Genomic DNA, 17,010 nt, shown 5'->3' with positions numbered 1-17,010 from the left:
CAGGTACAGGGAATTAAAATCAAGAAAGGTGGCTGTGCATCAGGGAGAACCACAAACAACTGTCACACAGAATGGTCCCCCCAAAGATTAAACTGAAAACCATGGGTTTAGCGGGCCGTTGATTTGACGGAGGGATGGGGAAGCAAATGAATACAGAACAAATCTATTGTTTACATCTTAAGACGACGGTGCAGCATGACTGATAGCCCTCGGCATCTTCTGGGTGCTTGGCAGCAAATACTGGGCGCTTGGCAGTTAGTGTACTACGATGGCCTTCAGGCCTATTGCACGATCTGCTGCTCAGGGAAGACTCTGCTAATGTGCGATGATCCAACTTGTAATAGGACGGTTACCAGTCGTAATACACCATCTACTGCCAAAAGGCAAAAGGCTGGTGCAATGCAGCCCTACGGCTGCCAGCCCCACAGCTGCCAGCACCCAGATCGCCGATGAAGGCTACCAGTCATGCTGCACCGTCTACCGCCAAAAGGTAGTTAGCTGCTGCTGCTGTGTAGCAATGCAGTCCCACGTCTGCCGGCCCCCAGATGACATATGGTGATGGTGAGCTGAGCGGGCTCCATGTTTGCCGTGCTATGTTGTCTGCACAGGTAACCCAGGTAAAAAGGTGTGAATCTATTGTCTGCCGTTGCTCTGACGGAGGGGGAGGGGCCTGACGACATGTACCCAGAACCTCCCGCGACACTGTTTTGCATCATCCGGGCATTGGGATCTCAACCCAGAATTCCAATGGGCGGCGGAGACTGCGGGAACTGTGGGATAGCTACCCATAGTGCAATGCTCCGGAAGTCGACGCTAGCCTTGGTATTGTGGACGCGGTCTGCCGACTAGAGCACTTAGAGCATTTTATGTGGGGACACACACAATCGGCTGTATACAACCGATTTCTATAAAACCGGCTTCTATTAATTCGACCTAATTTCGTAGTGTAGACATACCCTTAGTCTTTGGCCAAAGCCTGTCCAAACAGAGTGGGGGAATTTTTAAATTCTTGAGCCAATACTGTTCAGCAAAGCTGCTTTTTAACTCTTCTGTTGTTTTTTTGTTATGCTTTGCAGTATTTTGCAGATCTCACAGTTGCTTGGGCACATTCAGGCCCCCCTTTCTCTTGGTTGTCAGCCAAGTTTTGGCTGTGAACAATGTCTTTGGATAGGGCCAGCATGACTGAGCTGCTAGCTGTATTTTCTTCTCAGTTAACTTATTCTGTGCTCTTTTTTTTTTTTTTGTCTTTTTTTAACTTTTAAAAGAACTTTTTATTTTTTACTTATACACTTTTTTTTGACTATTAACACATACACATTGCTATTATACATTTTTTTAGTAACATCACTTTTGTACAGAGCTTTGAAGCAACAAACTAGGACAAGCACACTCACTTTTGAGGATTCCACTCTGTACAACCTTTGGTATTCAATAGCTTTCCCTTTTCAAACTTTAAATGCCTTCTCTGTCTTCATCTCTAGCCTTAGCTATAACCTGATTTCGCTCCACTTTAGACAACAAGATTCTTATAAGTATATTGCAATCATCTTAGTCAGGCTTATGGCTAGCCAGACACTCTTTAAAGATAGAAATGAACTTGCTTGGATTCGTCGAAAATTCTCCTGCCTCTGCCTTAAAAGCAGCCAGATGGACTGGATTAAAAGGTACATGCGAATATACAGACACTATCTGGGCTGGCCGTTCCTGTGTTCCTGGACGGGCTACCACACTCTCAGTAATCAATGGATACAATCCCACTGGGGGGGAGGGTTCTCTCTGGAGCCTGTGGGGGTGGAGGAGCCGAAGGGGACACCGATTCTGCCATTACAACAGTGGGAGGGTTCTGGGGTTTAGCAGCCGTTACTACTGAGCTTGTCGGAGTCAAATAGCACTTGAGCAAAATATCAGTCCTATTTCTTAACACCATGAACGTATACGCATAGAGGTGTTCATTCCATTTACCGGTTCTCTGACAGAACAAAAGCAATTGAAGGATCGTGTTGTAATTAAGTGATTCTTCTAGTGGCCACCTTTTTTGGCACTTTAGCTGGTACTGAGGCCAATCAACTGTACAGAACCTTTTCAATTTACTTTTAATTAACTGATCAGATCTAAACACTTTCCAGTTCACTAGAATGCATTCTAAGGGTGTACACTGTACCCTGCCGGCTGTACTCTGTCTCTGCCCCATACCGAGGAGACTCTGGGTGTCCCCAGGTCAAAACAGGCAGACTCTGAGCGTCCCCAGGTCAAGACAGATAAAGTCCCCACTGGACTGTTCCTACCTTATCCAAGGGTCCGGTTCTGCACCGTCGCCCTATCCACGGGACTGGTTCCCCACCGTCGCCCACAGCTGCTTCTCCACTGTCTGTGTGCGTTGCACCGTTGTGCCCTCTGGGGTCGAGCAAACCACGTCTCTGCCGAGGCCCCCGATGAAGTCACCGGTGAGCGCTCTGGGCGTCGGTCGTCGTCGTAATCCGTCGGCCACCAGGAGGGATCCGGGCAAGGCTAAATTTCAGCCTCGAGCCCCACATTGGGCGCCAAAACTGTTGCCTGCTCAGAACTGGGCCCGAGATGGCAAACAGGGGGTTCGTCCCCGGTGTGCTTGGCACCAGTAAAGACACCAAGGGGAGAAAGCAAGCCAAGTTTATTTCAGAGCTCTGAAATGGCACTAGGAGACCAGCATGTCTCAAATCCAGTGCAACAAATACAAACAAATTTTACCTTTTATACTCCAAACTGTTTACATACATCTCTTTGTCTGGCTGTTCCCCCTTACCCCTCCTTTCCAGACAACTGTTACAATAAGCTGTACATAAGCTTGTGAGAAAACTTTCTCAGTCTTTGCGACCTTGAGTTAGACGCCTGCAAACTAACTACCCCGCTTCTTATCTCTATTATTTCTGCTAGTGTGAGTGAAACTGCAGCCATCTGCTAAAAAGCTGACATTACATTTCTGCTTCAGCCTACTTCAGAGCATGTAAGCAGTTAGCATAGAAGTAGGTGAGAGTTCCCAAGATGGGGTTTGGGGGTTCAGATAGGCCCAGAGCAAAAGAGCTTCATCGGAACTTTTGGCCTTCCACTCTCCCTGGTAGCTATGCCTAGTGGACCCCAACAGTACCACCCACAGATATGATAGATCAGTAGTTTTCAACCTGTGGTCCATGGACCCCTGGACGTCTGTAGACTATATCACCTCCATTCAAAGTATTTCAGAGTTTCACAAATGAAAAAATTTGCAAACCACTGTGAGAGATACTCAGCTGGAGTAAACTGCCCAAGTTCCATTGAAATCTTTATTTCTATTAGAGTATCACGTAAAGAAGCACCCAAAGATCAGAGCCCCTGTTATGCCAGGCGCTGCACAGACTCCAACCAAGATCAGAGCCCCGTTGTGCCAGGTGCTGCATAGCCAGGTGTTTACTGTACCTAAATCAATACTGGGTTGTTCTTTGTTGTGGGCACTATGCACGCAGGGAGGGTGAATCGCATCAGTATTCCTCGTGGTACTGAACTGGGTGAATCACTGATTTTGCAGTTTGCTGGCTGTTTCGAAAAAAGCAGGGGCGGGGTTGAAATTGGGACAACTGAAACCAAGTTGAAAAATTCCATAAAATACTAAGTGAATTGGAAAATTTGTGGGGGCGATGTGGAGCGGGAGGGTAGATGGAAATATTCATTCTACCCAAAATGAAATGTGAAAGCCCCAGACTCAAGTCCCCCATCTCCATGGTGTGAAGAAGGAATAGGAAGCCAGGTCTCTTGCTTTATAGCAGCACAGTTACACCACTGGGCAATGGGATAACCTGGTGTGGGAATGTCTCCTGTTGAAGCTGTTCCAGTATGGATCAATAACCTGAGTGGGGGTCTGGACTTTCCAATTCCCAAATACCAGGACGACCAAAGCTAATAGACAGGGGCCAGCAGCTCCCTTCTGACAGGGATCTTCTCCTTAACTGCTTAGAGCTGTCAGCTTTTGCAATGAGATCCCAAGGGTGGGTTTACGAAGCTTTGGAACGTAAACTTGTATTGTTAAAGAATTGGAAGAAGATAGTGATGGTAGCCGTCTATGTTTGCCTATATCTTCTCACTGGTTGACAATGTAACCAAACAATTCCTATCACTGTATTCTGTTAACATTTAGATGAACTGTGAATGTAGTAATATCATTGTTTGTATTTCTCTTTGAAATGTATAGTTAACAACCTGTAAATGACTGAAGATGGTGTCATGTTCCTCTCTGCTGTTATCTGGAGCGGTGATCTGCTAGGTCACCCCAATCCTTGACTCTGGGAGCCAGCCTTCCCCTGCTCTGCTGTGAGAACCCCCACTCCTGGGTGGTTCATGCACAGCTTCTGGCATGTAAGCTGCTCTTTGGATTGTGAGACCGAATGACATTAGCCAATATCTCTGGTTCCAGACACAATCCTAGGAACCTCCATCTTGCAGTGTCCAATTATGCCCACTGGACACTGCAAGCTTATATGAGTTTGTCAAATTAACAAAGAAATTGATATGTACCAGGCTTGTTATCTCAAGGGGAGTCTCTGTCATGCTTCAAACCAAATGCACTGCTTCGGGTAGAATAAAACAAATTTATTAACTACAAAGATAGATTTTAAGTGATTATACGTCAAAGCATAACAAGTCATATTTGGTCAAATGAAATAAAAGCAAAACGCATTCTAAGCTGATTTTAACACTTTCAGTATTTTTACAAACTTTGATGCTCCTCACCACAGGCTTCAGCCAGTCTCTCCAATCTGATCAGCGCTTCAGTCGCTTGGTGGTGATGTCTGTAGATGGAGGTGGAAGAGAGAGAGGAAGAGCATGACAAACATCTCTCCCTGTTATCATGTCCTTTCTTCCCTCTTGGCTTTGCCCTCCCCCCGCCCCCCCATTAGGGTCAGGTGAGCATTACCTCCTCGCAGTCCAAACTGACAAAAGGAAGGGGGGTGACTCACTCAAGAGTCAAACAGATCTCTGGTTGCTGCCTAGGCCAGTGTCCTTTGTTCCTGTGAGGCTGGGCTGGGTTTGTCCCATACATGCCCTGATGAGGTGTGAACTGCCCCTCTGATCTTGGAGAGTTTTTTGGCATCTCTAAAGCTCGCCACCTCTACGATGAAACTGACCTAAGGACTCTACTCATGTCTGTATGTATAACGATCATTTAACCAATACTCTCTCTCTCTCTTTTCTTTTTTAATAAAGTTTAGTTTAGTTAATAAGAATTGGCTGTAAGTGTTTATTTGGGTAAGATATTCATTAACTTGGTGGGTACTGTGTCCGATCCTTTGGGATTGGTAGAACTTTTTATATAATGAACAAGATTTTCAGTAATCTTCATCATATTTGACTTGGCTGTCTGGGTGGGAACCTAAGGCTGGGTTGCTTTAAGGGAACTTATTTCTGGCTTCTGAGTAACCAGTGAGCTATTGCAGAAGCTGATTTGTTTCTAACTTGGTGAATCTAAGTATTAGAATAACCACCAATTTTGGGGATTGTCTGTCGCATTCTTTGCAGTTTGCCCTAATTGAGCAATCTCAGCCTGGCCCCCTGGAACCCCGGTCACAGGGACTCAGTTCCCACCTGAGCAAACATGGGGATAGTGAGAGGAACAGCTCTGCAGCCTAGCAATGTAGTTCCAGTCCCAGCTAATGAGGACCCCTAGATGCTGAGCTACACCCGCTTCCCACTCCCCACCTCGGCCGGCTCCCATGGGAGCCCCAGAGGGGATATAGCAGGGGCTTGTATGAGAGAATTGGGCCATGAGGCAGGCGGGGATGGAGATGGGACCTGGCCATGGGAAGCAGTGCAGGGTGAGTGTCAGTCTGTCCTCCCGTCTCCTTCTGTCCCCACCAGCCCTCCCTCTCCAGTTCTGGCTACCCATCAGGCCCGACAGAACCCCCCTCCTACACTAAACCCCCCGCATTGGCTCTGCCAGCACTCCTCAAGCCAACCCACAGCCCCTGCTAGCCCAGCCCTGGGCTCCCCATCCCAACTCTGACAGTGCCTCTCACTCCTGACCCACAGCCCCCTGCTATTCCAACCCTGCTATGACTCCTGTCAAGGCTGCTTCCCCACTCTGAACTTTAAGGTACAAACGTGGGGGCCTGCATGAAAACTTCTAAGCTTAACTACCAGCTTAGGTCTGGTCTGCTGCCACTATCCCAAAGCTAATTCCCTTCCCTGGGTAGCCTTGAGAGACTCTTCACCAATTCCCTGGTGAATACAGATCCAAACCCCTTGGATCTTAAAACAAGGAGAAATTAACCATCCCCCCTCCTCCCTTCCACCAACTCCTGGTGGATCAAGATCCAACCCCCTTAGATCTAAAAACAAGGAAAATCAATCAGGTTCTTAAAAAGAAGGCTTTTGATTAAAGAAAAAGGTAAACATTTTCCCTGTAAAATCAGGATGGAAAATAACTTTACAGGGTAATCAAACTTAAAGAGCCCAGAGGACCCCCCTCTAGCCTTAGGTTCAAAGTTACAGCAAACAGAGGTAAACACCCTAGTAAAAGGTACATTTACAAGTTGAGAAAACAAAGGTAAACTAACACGCCTTGCCTGGCTGTTTACTTATGTCACTGAAATATCGAGTCCACCTAGCTGAGAGCCAATAACAGCCAGACAGGGATAAGGAAGAGTTGCTTTATTCTGCAGAAGGAAGGAGAGCCTTGCACCTTGGTACAAAAACTCTGTCTTACACACATTTTACAGATCCTTTATACACATTCAGACAAAGGTCCTTGCAGTGTTAACACTTGATTGGTGGTTGTCAGACCCGTGCTTTTGCTATCTGGTCAGTGAAAACCAGCTTCGGACCAGCTCCAGCTACCTCTATCCTGACCCTCAGCCCCTGCTACCACAGTCTTGGGCTCCCCATCACCACCGCAGCTCTCCTGGTGTCCCTCAATCCCAACCCGAATCCCCCCTTGCTATCCCAGTTGCTAACAGACATGTATGCCAGGTTTCACAGTGTAAGGAACGACAGATATTGGGGTGTTTCTAGTGTCACTGTTCCCATTGCTCGGCCACCGTCTGTTTGTATCAATTCAGCCAATGCAGGAAATGAATAACTGGGGAATGAATGAGCCAACAAAGGGATAAATATGTGAGGGCATTTTTTAATATATGGCTAAAGCAGAAGCTAGCAAGGCTAGTGTGATGCCTGGCTGTATGTGTGTGCTGAACTTCTCCTCATTGAGGGGTTAAACTAACAAAGAAGGGAAGGAATAAATAAATGACTGAAGAAAGAAAGTTATTAAACACACGAAAAGGGGGAGGTATAAATTAAAGGAAGAGAAGGATTTAATTAATACATGAAAAAATGAATCTGTGATTAAAAGAATGAATGCATGGAAGTATCCATGAACTCATGGAAGAAATGAATGAACGCCCAGCTAGCAACATTGTCGTCAGGTGTTGGCTGCATGTTTGGTCTCTCTGTGTGCTGGGCTGGCTCCAGTCGCCCGTACAGCAGGTTCCAGTCGAACTCCCCAATAACCACAGACCGGTTTAGTAGTGAAGGTACCCGGCCAGGTTTGTTGTTAGCAAAGCACAGTCCTAACATCCTGCAGACTCTATAGGATCACTAACATAATAAAGGTTTTGTTTGTTTTACGTCTCTTGTTTTCTGTAACCAATATTTAATACACAGATTAACTTAGTTTGTTTACAGTGCAATGGGGGCCAAGTATTTTATAACACAAACTATATTTTTGCAATTGTTGTATAGACATTCATTTTCACTTGAGGTGCATTACTAATATTTTATACTTAATATAGTGCTTAACTGCTAAAATAGATGTTCAAAATCTTTTAGGTGTATTGCTGTCCACTGCTGAGCACTCTGTTTTAGCAAGAGTTAGCAACTGAATTTTTACCCAAGCTTTTTAGAGTTCATTTGCTTGTGATACCAATTCCACTTTTGTTAACTGTTTGGAAACACAAACTTCAGCAACCGCTGCTTCCCTTTAACATAACATAAAAGAGAATAAAAATTGAACAAAAATAAATTTGAAATGCTAGTCTATGTGAACACTTTGAGGGTATTATATTTTCATGACATTTTGTTGTCTTTGGGAGACAATGGTAGAAACCTGTTGTAATCATAAATTGCTGTTTTTAAATATTTTTGCCATGACAGTCTCATATATATATTTTACACTTAATAAGGTGCAAACAAGTTTACAAAACCAAATCAAGAAATTGATGCTTTGTTCATATTACCTTTACCTCAATATTGAGGTTTCCCCTTACATTTTCTTTGAATAAAAAAACCCCTGTGATTAATAAAAGAACTTTTTTTTTTGTTTGCAATAGCATTATTTGTTGAGGCAGAAATATATGTATATATATTTATAATTGAGGCCTTTTTGATTTTTTTTAAATGGTATTCATAATATTATGATGGTTATACCTCAATCATAATATTAACATAATGTGGTACCACTTATATTTTAAAAAAAATTATAAAATTGATTCTTATTGCAACAAAATAAAAATAATAAAAAGTAGTCATGTGACACACAACACACAACATAGGACAAACTTACAACTAAAAACAAATGGCACAATAATTCTATTTATAACTATACAAGATAAAGCCTTAAACCCTTAGTTATTAAAGCAATGTAGTTTTTTTAAAAAAAACAGCCAAGTAAAAAAAAAGTGTTAAACCTTTAAATAAGCAAGTGATTACCTTTTAATTTAAACCTTTTAATAAACATTTATAAAAATTCATATTAAGTTATTTGCCAAATGTGTTGTATTGATTTAGTAACTTAAGGCTTTTCCATTACTTTATATTAACTTTCTTTTAAAACCCTGCTATATGCAAATAAGGAAAGCCCATATTTAAAGTGTCACTCAGTGGTTGGGATTAGAAGAAGAACCTGCATTTCTGTTGTTAGGCAACCCTATCTTCAAGAAAGTTAGGAGTAATTCCAGCTGTTGCATTCCTGAAGGGTTAAAATAATTAATTTACTGGATTTAGTTAAAGTTTTACCTTGTTTTCTCTTTGTTTGATTGCTCTTTTGTTCTAGTTTCAATTACCTTATATTTTGGAGATTTCTGTAAAAACTATAACTTTTAAAACAAAGAGAGAGCTGAAGTGAGTAGAGGCAGGGAAGGAGCAGGGAAGAGCAACCTAGGAAGGTAGGGAGACCTGACCCAAGAGAGATTAACTCTATCAAGGTATCTTAAGGTAGTGGTTCTCAAACTTGGGCCACCGCTTGTTTGGGGAAAGCCCCTGGTGGGCCAGGGCGGTTTGTTTACCTGCTGCATCCACAGTTTCGGCCAATCGCGGCTCCCACTGGCCACAGGTCGCCGCTCCCGGCCAATGGGGGCTGCAGGAAGGGCGGCCAGCATGTCCCTTGGCTGCACCGCTTCCTGCAGCCCCCATTGGCTTGGAGTGGCGAACCGCGGCCAGTGGGAGCCACGATGGGCCAAACCTGCAGACGCTGCTGGTAAACAAACCGGCCGGGCCGGCCAGGGGCTTTCCCTGAACAAGCAGTGGCCCAAGTTTGAGAACCACTGTCTTAAGATATAGGCAACAGCAGCAAGTTAGGAAACTGAGAAAGGATATCAAGGAAAACTTAACCAGTGTGCAAAAATGTTTGAGAAAGAAGGTTATAGTTTTAGTTCTGAATGAGTAGTGTGGCTGTGTGGGTTAAAGCAGTTGAGAACCCCCATCCCTGGTTTGTATCCTGGCTCTGGGAGGAGTCTGGGGGTTGTTACTTGCTCTTGTGAAACCTGAATTTGTTCCCCCATGTCTGTTGCTTTTGTGTGCATGCCAAATGGATTGCAAGAATGCCCCTTTTTGCTGCAGTTAACTGTTTTGGACAACTCCATGGGATAATGCCTCAATTCTAGGCGTTGACCCGCTCAATTTTAGTTTTTCACTTTAATATTCTTTTTTATTTGCTCCCTGACAATAGTCACAGCTCGTCTCCTAATGTGCTCTGTGAATTGTTCCATATTTCCCTTCATCTGATTTACCAATCCAGTGATAGTATTGTTTGCTACTTCTCCCTCCTGGGCAGTCACTTCTCCCGTTCTGACAGGCACCAGTCTAAGTCTTGGTTTAGGTTTTGCCGGAACCTAGCGTTTGTTGTACGGTGGTGATTGCACTGCCGTGACCCCCATTACATTTTAAATTTTGCTAAGGCCACCTTTTTTCCATGTCTGTCCCCATTCTTCAGGCACACGGTAACTACCTCAAGCCTGCTGTTCACAACCAATACGTATAACAGAGGACGGCACATCTCTTTTTGCAGATTCTTTCCAGCTGTTTCCAATGGTTTATTCTGTTGCTGTGCCTGCTGTAAGGTATAATGTCTCTGGACTGTGTGCCGCCTTGCTGGGAGAGCAGGAGTGTTCCAGGGCTCTGTAGCTTCCCCTGCTTCTTTTAACTCTTCCTGTTTCTGTTACTTACCCTGCCAATGTTGTGGCATGTTCTCTTAACCATTTAACAGCCGTGGCCATAGTTTACAATATTCTACATTTCTTACTCTTATTTCTCAAGTCTCCAGTCTCTGCCCTAGCCTTACATGGTCCATTCCATGTTTTTTCCCCACTATCTTTTATAAATTCATATGGACATCTTTTGCTGGCAACCCAGCATGTCCAGACCTTATCAAATGCTGTGGGGATTTTCGGGGAGGGGCTAAGGGGTTTCCCTAGCACGTAGCTTTCTGCCGTGTTAGATCATGATTCCTAGAAAGGGCAGCTCGCTTACTTACCAGATCAGCGGTTGAGGTCACCAGTGTTGTCAGATGATGGCTGCACGTGTGTTCTCGCTGCGTGCTGCACTGGCTCTGGCCAGATCGCCTGTCCAGCAAGCTCTGAACAAACTGCCCAATAACCGCAGACCCGTTGATTAGCAAAGACACCCGGCCTGCTTTATCATTCATGAAGCACAGTTCTAGTACCCCGTAGACTCTACAGAACCACTAGCACATGTATGCCCATCACAATGGACCAGCTCAGTCAGTGGCGGGACTTTCCACTGCCCCCTAGGCCAGCCAGAGACACTCCCTCTGAGACTCCATGTTATACATCAATATAAACAAGCTACGTATTACCCCTCAGATGTAGTCAGTTACCACCCTCTGACTTGGTCCATTACCCCCATCTGATGCGGTTAGTTACCCCCATTTGATGTGGTTACTTACCACCCTCTACCTTGTACATGTTGGTTCAATCGAAACATCTCTAGTCATCACACTGCCATCCTGACCTTATCTTTAGCAGGGGTCAGTGTGTTCTTGTTATCTTGGGGGGGTGGGGTGTTTGTACCGTATTGGGTGTCAGGATGTTCTGGTACCACACTTCTGGAATGTATTTGCATGAGTGTCTTGTGTCTAGCACTTCTTAGGAATATGTGTATTTTTGCAGTCCCAGCTCTGTTCTTGCCACAGACAGAGCCGGCTGTATGCTCACAGCCTGACTTTTGCTAACTTTGCTTTATATTAGCAAGGCTTGACCACCACTTTAGTTCAGGCTTCAAGCCTCACACCAGATCTCTGATGCAAGGGCTTATGTCTCAGGTACCCTTTCTACTACAGCCGTGACTGAAGCCAGATGTGATGGCCATCAGGGATAAATGAGAAAATAATATAAATAAATGGACAGGTAAATAAATGAAGGAATGTAGAGAGAAATAAGGGAAGGAAAAAATAAGCAAATGCACATGTACATGAATTTATAAACACATATATAATGTTACAGACCCAGATCAGTGGGGTACAGGAGTCTGGTAGAGAGCAAATATACTGGTCACTGGATGAGTAGTTTTCTGTTCCCTGAGTGACCAGAGAAGGGGCTACCCCATACCTCGCATAGATGAGCTAGTGGACCGTCTGGGTAATGCCCGGTACTTGACTACCCTAGACTTGACAAAGGGGTACTGGCAGATGCCCCTTGCGGAAGACGCAAAGGAAAAGACTGCGTTCTCTAGACCAGAGGGTCTTTTTCAATATACTGTCCTCCCTTTTGGACTAGATGGGCCCCAGCTACCTTCCAGCGCCTCATGGACAAGGTATTATGCCTGCATAACAGTTATGCTGCTGCCTATTTGGACGATGTGGTCATTCATACCCCAGACTGGGAAACCCACCTGGAGAAGGTGGAGGCAGTCATCGATACCTTCAGGCGAGCTGGCCTTACAGCAAACCCTGCCAAGTGCGCTGTAGGGTTTACAGAGGCCAAATATCTTGGCTACATTGTGAGAAAAGGTCTGGTAAAATGCCAAGTGAACAAGTTAGAGGCCATCCAAAATTGGCCCCGACCGAATCGCAACAAACAAGTCCAGGCATTCCTAGGTGTGGTGGGGTATTACCAACGATTTATCCCCCACTTTGCCACAAGGGCAAGCCCCCTGACAGACCTAGTGAAAGCCCGTGGACCTGATCTGGTGAGATGGTCTGACGCAGCAGAGGAAGCATTCACAGAACTACGGACTGCCCTCTGCAGTAACCCCATACTGATAGCCCCTGATTTCACCAAGGAGTTTATCCTGCAGCCGGATGCATCGGAAGTAGGGTTGGGGGCCATTCTATCACAGATGGTCAGGGAGGAGGAACACCCAATTCTATACCTCAGTCGGAAACTCCTTCCAAGGGAACAAAAATATGCAGTGGTGGAGAGAGAATGCCTCGTTGTAAAATGGGCCATGGAAACATTGCGCTACTACCTGCTCAGGCACAGATTTGTCCTCGTGACCGACCATGCCCCTCTTCAATGGATGCAGCGGAACAAGGAGAAGAACACAAGGGTGACCAGATGGTTCTTATCCCTCCAACCTTTCCAGTTCCGTGTGCAACACGGAGCAGGGAGCCGTCATGGCAACGCCGATGGCTGGTCATGTGTGCACTGTCTGGCGTCCCAAGCTGCCCAACCCCTTGGCGTTGAGCAGGGGGGAGGGATATGTGACAGACCCAGACCAGTGGGGTACAGGAGTCTGGTAGAGGGCAAATATACTGGTCACTAGATGAGTAGTTTTCTGTTCCATGAGTGACCAGAGAAGGGGCTGCCCTAGAGTAATCAGGAACCTGCTAGAACCAGTTAAGGCAGGCAGGCTAATTAGGACACCTGGAGCCAATTAAGAAGAAGCTGCTAGAATCAATTAAGGCAGTCTAATCAAGGCACCTGGGTTTTAAAAGGAGCTCACTTCAGTTTGTAGGGGGAGTGTGAGGAGCTGGGAGCAAGAGGCGCAAGGAGCTGAGAGTGAGAGGGTGTGCTGCTGGAGGACTGAGGAGCACAAGCGTTATCAGACACCAGAAGGAAGGTCCTGTGGTGAGAATAAGGAAGGTGTTTGGAGGAGGCCATGGGGAAGTAGCCCAGGGAGTTGTAGCTGTCATGCAGGTGTTACCGGAGGCACTATAGACAGCTGCAGTCCACAGGGCCCTGGGCTGGAACCCGGAGTAGAGGGCGGGCCCGGGTTCCCCCCAAACCTCCCAATTGACCTGGACTGTGGGTTCTTCCAGAGGGCAATGTCTCTGGGCTGTTCCCCAACCCACATGGTGAATCTCTGAGGCAAGAAAATCCGCCAATAAGCACAGGACCCACCAAGATAGAGGAGGAACTTTGTCACAATAATAAAATGTATAAATAATTGGGGAGGCCCTAGGGTGACCAGACAGTAAATGTGAAAAGTCAGGATGGGAGTGGGGGGTAATAGGAGCCTATATAAGAAAAAGACCCCAAAATTGGGACTGCCCCTATAAAATCGAGACATCTGGTCACCCTAGGAGGCCCTGATCTCAGTCTGGAACTGGCAGCACCTGGCACAATGGGGCCCTAATCTCAGTCAGGGTCTGTGCAGCACCCAGCATATTTGAAGATCTGACCTCAGTAAACCCTGGACGTTAGCTTAATTCATACATTCATAGATTCTTAGATTCATAAATTTAAAGGCCAGAAACAACTGCTAGACCATCCAGTCGGACCTCCTTTATAATCCAGACCAGCGGATTTCACTCAGCTGCCCCCGTATTGAACACCATTATTTGTGTCTGACTAAAGCATCTTCCAAAAGGGTCTGGATCTGAAGACACCGAAAGATGGACAATCCACCTCTTCCCCTTGGGAGTTCATTCTAATGATGAACCAAACTCACTGTTAGACATTGGTGCCTTATTTCTATATTGAGTTTGTCTGGAGTTAGCATCCATCATTAGTTCTTGTTCTGCCTTTCTCTGCTAGACTACAGAGCCCTTTAGTGTCTGGTATTTTCTCCCTGGGAATGTCCTTTTATACCATTAGCAAGTCACCACTCAATGTGTTTTCTGAGAAACTAAAAAGCTTGAGCTCTTTAAATCTCTCACTGACAGCTTTTTCTCCAGCCCTCGGATTATTTTTGCAGTTCTTTTTGCCCCCACCCCTCCAATTTGACAGCATCCTTTTGAAAATGTACACCCCAGAGCTGGGCGTAGGATTCCAGTATCGCTCTCACCAGTGCCAGGTACAGTGTCGGGTTCCTGCTCACCACAGCCCTGTTTGTACATCATAGTGAGTTGCTTGTATGCTCTGAGCCATCAATCCTTCTCTGACTCTAATTGCCAGGAGATAGTCCCCCGTTCTGTAGGCATGTGTAACTTTGCATTTTGCTGTACTCAAATACATTTTGTTCAAATGGGGCCTGATTCACCAACCAATCCGGCTCACTCTGTGTGACAGCTCAAGCACTATTTACCACTCTGCCAATCGTGGTGTAAACTGCCTTCAGTCACCAGTGATTTTATATTCACTTCCCCATCGCTGGTAAAGAGGTTGAATAGCCGCAGACCTAGATCCGATCCCGGCAGAACTCCACTAGAAACACCTCACGGGATGAGGAATTACCAATGACGACTACTGGTTACGATCTCTCCATTAGCCATCAATGCAGTTAACGTGGGCTCTATTGATTCTGCTAGTGCTAGCTTTTTCCAGAATGTTTTGCGGTACTCAGTCAAACGCCCGCCCCCAATACAAATAATAAATTATAATGATGTTGTGGGTCAATGTCAATCTTAAATCAAGTGGGGCTGTTTTTCCTCAAATTCAAACCAGCATGAATCCAGGGGACTCCCACGGCCTGTGTTATATATAGGCTCAGCAAAAGTCCTTTTTTATTATCTAGATGGTCAATATCAAAGTTTATTTTAAGCACCTTTTTGGATGTTTAGCAATATACATTTTCACACAGGAAATTAGGGGGAATCAAACAATGGGGACAATAATTATTTCATGATAGGAGATGCTGAGATTCAAAACATTCAAGCTGTATAACCACTTAAATAAAAACGGTCAACATCACATGTCAAAATATACAAAGTAAATGTCCTTAAGACAAACACTAATAAGTTCTTAAGCAGCATTTTTCTTACTTTGCCTCTGTAAATTTGGATAATTATGCATGGAAATAGTCTGTCATCCGATTGTGTGTGTGCTTGGTGAAATCGACCTCAACCAACATTGCTTGATACAAATCTCACCTTTCCAAGCCTAATACAGGAGGTCCAACTATCAAAAGGATCACTTCTGGTGTTGGACTCTAGGAATCGGTGGCTGGGGCATAACTGCTGCCCCTCATTTAGGATAGGTGTGAGAGACAAAACAAAGGCAAATGTGAGTCCATCCAGGAATGGGAATTAAGTGGGTGGATGGCTTTGCTGGGTGTTGTTTGGGTAAGGGAGGGTGTTTGTGTGAAGAACAGGACAGAGAGATTGAAGGTGAAAGAAGCCGAGAGACTGAGCAAACTTTCAGGCTGGGGTGCTGGCTGAAAGAGGATTTGAGCAGTGATCAAAGACACTCTCTCCTGTTGTTTGGTTCCTCCTGTGTTCAGAGAAACGGGATTTAAATGTTTTCTGTAACTATGCAGTATGGCATCAAAGAAATTATTGACTTCATCACCAAATTCCCCTCCCAACTGGAACCCCTCCTAACTGGAACCTTGATATTTTGGCTAAATGCTCGAGTCAACAATTGTAGGAATGATAATGTACCATGTGGGTGTGTTACAGGGATGGAGCGTGGAAACAGCACAGGGGTGATGGAGTTTGTGCTGCTGGGGCTATCCCAGACCCGGGAGATCCAGCTCTTCCTCTTTGTCTTGTTCCTCGTCTTCTACTCCATGATCCTCCCAGCCAACATCCTTATCATCATCACCATCCAGGGTGACTCTCACCTGGGTTCCCCCATGTATTTCTTCCCAGCCAACCTGGCCTTTCTGAATATCTGCTACTGCTCCGTCACCCCCCCGAAGATGCTGGCTGACTTCTTCTCCCATCACAAGAACATCTCCTATGGGGGCTGCATGGCCCAGATCTTCTTCATCCACTTCCTGGGGGCAGCTGAGGTTTTCCTGCTCATGGGCATGGCCTTTGATAGGTATGTGGCCATCTGCCATCCCCTGCGCTATGCCAGCATAATGAGCAGGGAGGTCTGCTGTGCCCTGGTTGGGGCAGCTTGGGCCGTGGGCTTCACGCACTCTATCCTGCAGGTGGTGCTGATTATCCGGCTGCCGTTCTGTGGCCCCAACGAGCTGGACAATTTCTTCTGTGACATCACCCAGGTGATCAAGTTGGCCTGTACCGATGTCTATGTGCTGGAATTCTTCATGTTCTTCAACAGCGGCCTGTCCATCATGATGTGCTTCCTCCTCTTGCTCATCTCCTATGGGGCCCTGCTGGTCCGGCTGCGTGCGGGCGACCCCTCAAAGGGCACAAGCAAGGCAGCCTCCACCTGTGTCATCCATGTCATCATCGTCTTCATCATGTTCAGCCCAGCCATCTACATCTACTGCCGGCCCTTCCGCAGCTTCCCCCTGGACAAGGTGGTGTACATGTTCCACACCGTGGTCTTCCCGCTCATGAACCCTATAATCTACACACTCAGGAACAAGGAGATCATCAGTGCCATGAAGAGGCTGCTGGGCAGACACAGGCTCTGCCAAAGGAAATGGAAGGAAGTAAAAATAAAAAAGTGCAGGATTTGGAATTATTTCAGGGAATTTATCTGA

General features: G+C 45.7%; 1 protein-coding gene across 1 annotated transcript; it reads left to right on the top strand.

The window, feature by feature from the left end:
- The first annotated feature begins 16,014 nt into the window (after positions 1 to 16,014).
- LOC117885550 (olfactory receptor 4M1-like) lies at positions 16,015 to 17,010 on the top strand. The gene has a single exon (XM_034786817.1). It carries the CDS (start codon positions 16,015 to 16,017, stop codon positions 17,008 to 17,010), a length of 996 nt encoding a protein of 331 aa, XP_034642708.1.

Source organism: Trachemys scripta, chromosome 12, assembly GCF_013100865.1.
Source record: "Trachemys scripta elegans isolate TJP31775 chromosome 12, CAS_Tse_1.0, whole genome shotgun sequence".
Taxonomy (NCBI): Eukaryota; Metazoa; Chordata; order Testudines; family Emydidae; genus Trachemys; species Trachemys scripta.
The sequence above is the reverse complement of the archived record's forward strand: the minus strand, read 5'-3'. Positions and strand labels throughout refer to the sequence as shown.

Coding starts and splice junctions, on each gene's coding strand:
- LOC117885550 (XM_034786817.1), top strand. CDS start 16,015: ATGGAGCGTGGAAACAGCACAGGGGTGATGGAGTTTGTGCTGCTGGGG.